Source organism: Nestor notabilis, unplaced genomic scaffold (assembly GCF_000696875.1).
Source record: "Nestor notabilis isolate BGI_N333 unplaced genomic scaffold, ASM69687v1 scaffold26051, whole genome shotgun sequence".
Classification (NCBI taxonomy): domain Eukaryota; kingdom Metazoa; phylum Chordata; class Aves; order Psittaciformes; family Psittacidae; genus Nestor; species Nestor notabilis.
The window spans coordinates 1,142-9,249 of NW_009916449.1; the positions used below are offsets into that span (position 1 = coordinate 1,142).

Consider the following 8,108-nt stretch of genomic DNA (forward strand, 5'->3'; position numbering starts at 1 on the left):
TCTGCCCAGTTTGCATTCATCATGTAGCGTTTCCATGTTAAATGTCGTGTAGTCATCGGTGCTTTAAGCTGCCTGGGCTCTTGTAAGCGTGTGTAAAGTCACAGGCCACAAACCCTCCCTCCAGGGAAGGCTTTTTTCCTGTTTCCCTCACGAGTGGCAGAGCTCAGTGATGTGAGTCAAGTGAGGAGGCAGCAGCAGGAGTGAAGACATCCGAGTGGCTTCCCCACTCATTCATTTGGCAGCTGTTTAATCCCTGAAGTTGCCATTTTTAATGAGAAACCCATCGTGTTATCAAGAGATTAGAGCTGCAGCCTGGGAACAGATCAGGAGGACATTTCCTCAACTCTGGAATCTCTGTGGCTTGTGTTAGGGGAACTTTGTGGGAGCTTCTGCCCTTGCTTGTCTTTGCTTTAGTTGGGTTTGCTTGCAGCTGAAATGAGCTTTGGAACTAAAATTTAGCTTTGAAGGTGCACATCAATGTTAAGTATTTTCCATGTTCATGTTACAAGCGTGTTTCTGTTCTGCAGTAGGAGTTTGGGTTCTGAGTGTCTGTCAGTTGTTTCTCACAGTTGTCAAAGTAACAAATGCCTGTGCAGGCCACTGGCCTGGCCCTCTTGCCGTGACTGGAGCTGCATGTTGGGGTCTGGCTTCCTAGTTAATGCTCTGTTGTACTTCAGGTGCTGTTTGCTTGACGTGCATGCTGCTCTGATTCCTTTCTTTATTTTTATGGATTAGGAGTTGTGGAGAGAGTTATTTAGTGCAAGGGATGAGCTGAGTGGCTTGTTAGGCCTTCAGAATGGGGCTTCTCTTGCACCATTTCAGACTTGCTTTGAGATAGTGATTATTGCCATTGCACCACCCAGGTGGCCCAGTGCTTGCTGTGTCTAGGTGGAAAACTGCATCAGGAAGCCTCTTGGGTGGTGCTGGGCTTGAAAACTGATCAGTGTGTTTTATCTGTGTGTACACCTTGAGCTCTATCTGTGCAACTGAGTCATGTGTTGATCTAAAACTCCACTGTCCTCTTAAATGGAAACTGCATTTCAAAAGCATTTTGAGAACAAGCACCCGGCGGGGTTGCCCAAAATCACCCTTGGGTAAGTGTGCAGAGCACAACCACGAGCACTTTCTACCACTGCTCTTTAAGTCAAGTGGAGGAAGGTGCTCAGCACTTTTACTGAAAACCTGTTACTGGGCTCTTGTGAACCTTTTGAGCTTTTGGGGCATCTGGTAAGAGACCTTGTGTTGTGAAGAGCAAAGTATTTCAGCTCAGGCTTTGCACGAGCTGCTGGATGCTGCTTCATGATGACCAGACTGGCTCTGCTTTGTGCCCTTTTGACTACCTTTTCCCAGTAACCTTTGAGACTTGTAGGCATCCAGTCCATGAGGGGACAGGGTGACTTATTTCTGCTGGTGCTGTCTGACAGAACAGCCATAGTTTGGTCTGACTTTTTGTAAGAGTCTTAATCATCATCTTCCTGTTCTAAAGCCAGTGGTGAGGAACACCTGGTTTCATCTTGAGGAAATGCAACAAAATCCCTTACTCTGTTCTCCATACCTGCAAGCTCTGCAGCTCTGAGCGCAGCTCTGAGCACAGCTCCACATGAGCCTGCTTTGCAGTGTCTGTAACCAGTCATTCTAGGAAATAGAAGCTGCTTTGCTGTTGATTCAAACCCTTGCATTGACTGCTGAAACCAACACCACAGCAAGGTTCTGTTATACGGTGTGAGCCTGGAGCAGGGCAGTGGGTCTGTTATGAGTGGTTATGAGCTCTCACAGCATGGAGCCTCTTTCTGCTGTACAATTGAACTGCAGAACAGAGACTCCCCTGACTTCAGTTGGTGCCATATTGTGCTGCTTCAGCCTCAGCATGGAAGTTGTGGGTGCTCTGTCATGCTCACACTGAGGGATGCTTTTGGATCTTTGTAGGTAGAGACTTGAGCTGTTTTCTTGGGAAAGCCAAGCTCTTCCCTCTCTGCTCACCAGTGCAGCTTGGCTCACTCTGTAGCCTTTAGGGGGTTGCTCCTTGAAGGAAGGGAATGTCGAGGTGGAGAGGCTGGAGCTCTGGAGAGATCACACAAGGCTTGAGTGGTGATGTTCTAGAGCTGGTGTTCCAAAGGCTGCTCACTACCAGCGGTTCTTCTTCAAACATGTCCATGAGTGGGGTGTGAAGGACAGAGGGGGTGTGCAGGAGGGAGGAAGAATGCTTTTACATGTGACTTACTGGACCTGTGAGTGCTCTGAACCTTGTGTAGCTATGTGGCAATCTCTTTATTTCAAGCGGTAAGCTGGTAGGGGACTAGTTGAGAGCAGGTTGAGGAGCAAGGCAGATGCTGAAAGCTAGGTGTCTTGAGAGATCTATGTTTTTGTCCTCACCCCAAACAGCTGAATTCTTAATTTACTGTGCATTTCCTACATGAATTTCAATTTCCTGTTGTCTTGCAGGAATGACACCAAGGAAGATGTGTTTGTCCATCAGGTAAGATCCTTGTTACCTCTGAAACTCTCTACGTGTCTCCTCTGTAGGTAGGATTGAAGCTGTGAAGGAGCCTCATGTTTTCCAAGAGCTGTTACTTGAACACAAACAACTCTTTCTCACTACTGGATCACAGGCAGAGCCTGCTTGTGACCAGGGGTTGTGCATAGCCATGTACAGCTGTCATGGGAGGTGTGAGATAGGTGGGTTGAACAGGCTGGTACTGTACAGCCATGAAGTCCCACTGTCTGCTGTTAGCTAAGGGTAACTGCTTGAAGTGCAATTAAGTTGCCTTGTGGATTCAAACAGCTGGATGTGGACATAGATAAATGAAGAGCATGCAGCAGGGAGAGAAATCAGTTGTGCTGTGATTGAAATGAAGTGCCAGTGAAGATGTTTTGGGTTTCTTGGGTTTTTTTCCTAGGCAAAACTTGTGCAACATTTATTGCTCCAGGCTTTCAGTGGAAGCCTGCAAATGCTTTAACCTTTTCTGTTAGTTGTAACTGTCAGTGAGTTTGTAAACCTCTGGAAACCAGACCAGAGTGAGCACCACACCTGTGGCTAATTCTGTGGAGCAGATTGACCTTAGCTTAGTCCTCTGAGTTGTAAGGCTGTGTGTAAGCACTGTGCTTTCTACCCTTTCTGTCTTGGGCTTTCCTGTTGTGAAGCAGTGCACAGGAGTGCCATGGGGAGCGTGGTTTACATCTGGAATCCATGGAGTCCATGGCCTGTTTTTTTGTTTTGAGTTAGGGGTACACTGCTGCTGTTGTAAAGACAAAGGGAGGAAAAAGGAACCCCGGAAAGTGTTTGACTTGAGTTTGGTTTGCCAGCTCTTGGCTTCTTGCTTGGGCCACATCTAAATTACCTGTGATTAAAATGTAGAGGCATTTGTTTATGAAAGGTTATTCTGTAATGGGCAGTGGAGAAAGGCCAAGTGACTGTGCTGTGTCTCTGTTCTGAGGCAGGAATACACACCCTGAAGGAAAGCTGTCAGACCTCATTACTCAGTTTGCAAGTATAGTAACCTGTAAATGACCTTGACTTACAAATCAGATCCCAGGACTTGTCATGTCTCTGCTGCCTATGTTTCTAAAAGCATGGTTTGGCAGTGATGTGTTTCAGTGTAAGAATTTTCATTACAAACAAGTTTTGGGGGTCTAATCTGAAAGAAATAGGTCTGCGTGTGCTTTCTCCCATCCCCATCATGGAGCTGGGGTCTCATGAAGAGCTGTTGGACTGGCTGCTGTTGTAATAAGGCTTTCCCTAAAATCATTGCTCTATAGGCTGAGACCTATGGGCATGTTTTTCCATGGATTTGATTCCATTGAGGGGTAAAAACCTACTCAAATTGTGTTGCTGGTGATTTTTTGTAAAGTTGTTACACTCGTGTTACTGTTCAAAGTGTTTGATAAGCAGGATGTGGCTGAGCTGTGCACATCGAGTATTAACTCATCTGTCAAAAACTTAATCCACTGCTGAATAGCACAGAAAAGTCAGGGTTTTCTGGTACTGTCATTTCACATGCAGACACCAACACAAAGGTTTGTGTGGTGCTGACACCTTGGGGAGGGCTAATCCTTGGTGCATCATACACAGCAAGAGTAAACTTACGATTGATCAGTAAATACTGTGGCTGAAGTGGTGGTATTGGAAGCCTTGGAGGAAGAAATCTCTTGAGTTCTGGCCGTTGATGGCTGCTGCATAGCGTGGTGGTGTGGGAACTGGTGAGGACTGGGAATCTGAGAGTGCAGCTGGAAAGGCTGATAGGTTTGTGTGTGTGCTTCAGAGGGATGTGTCGCTGCTCTGGGGGCTTTTAATGCTGAGCTCTCGTTAGGAATACTATGGCCAGTGTGTATGGGGGGTTCGTTTGTTTTCAAACTGCTTTTGCAGCTAGCAGACAGCGTGTTGACAGTTGTTTCCAGTCAATGGTAAAGCTGCTGCATGTTGCAGATAGGCCAGAGCTGTAGTACTGCAGTTAGATTTTATGGCTTGCTGGATTTTCGCAGCAGCTTAACTGCCTTTTCAGGAGTACAGGTCTTTCTCCTAAGATACCAAATAGTCAAATTCCTTAATCTTAAAATAAAAGGAAGAATACTAAGTAGTATTCTCGTGCTGTGCTGTAAGTGTAATTGTGCAATGTTCTGTTGTTAGACTGCCATAAAGAAGAATAACCCCAGGAAGTACCTCCGCAGCGTAGGAGATGGAGAGACCGTGGAGTTTGATGTGGTTGAAGGAGAAAAGGTAAAGGTGTCTCCTGGGTGTCGGGGTGTGTGTGGAAAACCTGGTCTGAGGTGCCTCAGGCTGAGCTGATGCCTGATGACACCCAAAGGGGTGAATGGTTTTCCATTGCTTTCCAGTGGGGATGTAAATCCTTGGTGGGTACTAAATGACAGAGTGCTGTGACCGGTGTGACCGTGCCCCTAACGCCATCCCCGCTCTGCAGGGCGCGGAGGCAGCAAACGTTACCGGTCCTGGTGGAGTCCCAGTGCAAGGCAGCAAATACGCAGCAGACCGTAACCATTACAGACGATACCCACGTCGCAGGGGTCCTCCACGCAACTACCAGCAGAACTACCAGAACAGTGAGAGTGGGGAAAAGAACGAAGGAGCAGAGAACATACCAGAAGGTCAAGCCCAGCAACGCCGTCCCTATCGCAGGCGGCGGTACCCACCTTACTACATGCGTAGGCCCTACGGGCGTCGACCACAATATTCCAACCCTCCCGTGCAGGGAGAGATAGTGGAGGTAACTGCTTGAGAGGGAGGCTACGCTGGGTGGTGGGATGCTGCTTTTTGTCGTACAGGAGATGGTTTGGGTGAGGTTTGGCAGCAAGATGAAAATGTTGCAACAGGTGCCAATGAACCGAAGGTCTTAATGTCACAGTTTAAAAAGCCATTTGGATTTGGGTTAACTTCCTATATGATTAATGTGAGGAAACACAATTTCTACATCATATTGGGGGTTGGAACTAGAGGATCTTAAGGTCCTTTCCAGCCCAAACCATTCTGTGATTCATTCTATGTGTGCTGCTGTGCCCTGGGACTGCTGCCCATCTTGTTGTGCACCTTGGGCTTAAATTGCCAGTCCCCTCACAGCCATAGAATCATAGAATCAAGAAAGCTGGAAAAGACCTTTTAGATCATCAAGTCCAGCCGTTCCCCCAGCACTGCCAAGGCCACCACTGAGGCCTTGCCTACATCTACCTCTTCCTCACAAATTGACTAGTTGCAGCCTTAAACACACTTGTAGCAGGTGACTAAGGTGGTTTGTTGCTGGATGTCTTCCAGGGTGCTGACAACCAGGGTGCAGGAGAACAAGGCAGACCAGTCAGGCAGAACATGTATCGAGGTTATAGACCACGATTTCGCAGGTATGCTGGAGATCAACTTCTTTCCTTTTAACCCTACCTTTTAGCAACAGAGACAGAACATGGCGATGGTCAGATGCTGCACTGTTAAAGCCTAGCTTGACTTTCAGGGGTCCTCCTCGTCAGAGACAGCCTAGAGAGGACGGGAACGAAGAAGATAAAGAGAACCAAGGGGACGAGACCCAAAGTCAGCAGCCACCTCAACGTCGGTACCGCCGTAACTTCAACTACCGACGCAGACGCCCGGAGAACCCTAAACCACAAGATGGCAAAGAGACGAAGGCAGCCGAACCACCAGCTGAGAACCCGTCCGCTCCCCGCTCCCGAGGCCGAGCAGGGCGGGGCTGAGTAAACACCGGCTTTCCACCTCTACCATCATCCGGGTGCGTGTGCGGCGCCTCCGGGGCACCACCGGGCCTCACCTCGTGTGCGCTGTCCCTACTCGCGTGTTGTGACCCTGCGGAGCTGAGCTGCGGGACCGGGCTGGGCGCATCCACATGAGTTGGGTGGACTCAGTGACCAGCTTCAATCTGCGCTGCTGGAGTCACTGCCTGGAATAGTTATGCTTAAACTCTTGGCTGTGCTCAGTAGTTCAGACTTGGAGCTGCCTTTGTCCACCCAGAAATAGTCACTCGGGTGGTGCTGGTGGAGTGACAAAGCCAGGAGAGATGGGGACAGGGGTTTATTCTGCCTTGTGAGTGCTTGAGCTCTTGTCACTCCTCCCCAAGGGGAAGCAGGTAGTGTCAAGTACTCTCAGCAGTGATGGGTAGAAAGTTGATGTGGAGTTCCCAAGGAGGTGCTGGGAAACCTGGCAGAGATGATCCTTTCTGTGGAGTGTGCAGGCCGCCTGTTTGAAGTGCTGTGGTACTGGTGGCTTTGCCACTGGGGAGGATGGCTTTTTGTGGTTTTTGTTGCAAGGTAGATGGACTGTAATCTGGCACTTGGTCTGAGCTGTCTTCTGGTGGGCAGCTCTGCTAATTTGGGAACATTTTCATTGCCTGGGCTCTGTCTACTTGTTCTGTGCTTTTTCTGGCACCTTCCTTGCCTGTTCTTCCTCTCTATGTATTTCCTCTCACCAGTGTTCATGTCCCACTCTATTGTGTCTCACTCATCACTTGTTGCCTGGAGGGCTGCAAACAGAAGGGCACATTTGGATTCTGGTGGGACTGGTCCTGTTAGTGGGATGAGCAGGGAGTACAGGAGCTGGGCATGGAGCTTGGTGCCAGCAGCCGCAGACACTTCTGGCTGTGAGGGACTGGCTGAGGGACTTGTTCCTCGCTGGCTTGGGTATTGCTGGGTTCAAGCCTTGCTGTGGTGTTCTCTGTGTGCTCGACATGAACCCCGGTTTTATCCTGGTGTCCATCATCATGGTGAACACCCACTGAATGGATTCTTCATGTCACCAGCTTCAGAGAAGCACCACGGGGATCTTTTGGTTGCTCTATTAACAGTATTGGTGGGTTGTGGTTCCTGTGGTTTGGGCAGTGGCTTACCACAGCTGCCTCTTTTAAGTGTGGGTAGATATGCTCTTCCATCACCTTCCCAAGATATTCCCTGTCCTCCTGCCTGAGCTGTGTGTGTGCAGAGCCTGATGTGAGCAGCTCTGCCTGGGAGGGGACGGGTGTAATGGGGGTCCATGAACTCTTGTCTATTGAGGCTCATGTCTCTTCCCTTTCTGGAGACCTTTGGGTTGGTTTTGAATGGAAGGTACCTGGTTTGGTCTCTGGGTTGGGCTGGGGCAGTGGGTGCAGCTGGGGAGGGTTTCCTCTGTGTGTGTGTGAGAGGTGGCTCAGTGAGGATTTGTGCTCCCAGGCCACTCTTGGTAGGCAAAACATCCACGTGAGCCCCTGACACGGGTTTGATCGTCCTTTTCTTCCTCTCTTTCAGTTTAGTCATCAAAGAAAAGACTTAAGAAATGAAGAAGAAAAGAAAATGAAATTCCAGCAATAAGAAATGAACAAAAGAATTGGAACTGAAGACCTTAAGTGCTTGCTTTTTGCTGTTGACCAGATTACTAGAACTATCTGCATTGTCTATGCAGCATGGGGTTTTTATTATTTTTACCTAAAGAAGTCTCCTTTTGGAAACGATAAACACGTTTTTTAAAAGTCTGTTTTTTCTCAATATACCTTTAAAGGTTTTTAAATTGTTTCATATCTGGTCAAGTTGAGATTTTTAAGAACCTCATTTTTAATTTGTATGAAATATACACCTGATTTTTTCAAGTCAAACTGCAAGCATCTGTTAATAAAGGTCTTAAAGAATTA

General features: G+C 48.1%; 1 protein-coding gene across 1 annotated transcript; it reads left to right on the forward strand.

Annotated features, from left to right (window-relative positions):
* Window positions 1-2,442: 2,442 nt before the first annotated feature.
* YBX1 (Y box binding protein 1) lies at window positions 2,443-8,108 on the forward strand (the record flags this gene model as incomplete). The annotated part of the gene is given in 9 exon segments (XM_010024592.1): window positions 2,443-2,476; window positions 4,625-4,714; window positions 4,917-5,009; window positions 5,011-5,047; window positions 5,050-5,219; window positions 5,762-5,844; window positions 5,952-6,165; window positions 6,168-6,224; window positions 7,729-8,108. Coding segments are annotated over 9 exon segments (841 nt in total), but the record flags the coding sequence as incomplete, so codon positions are not given.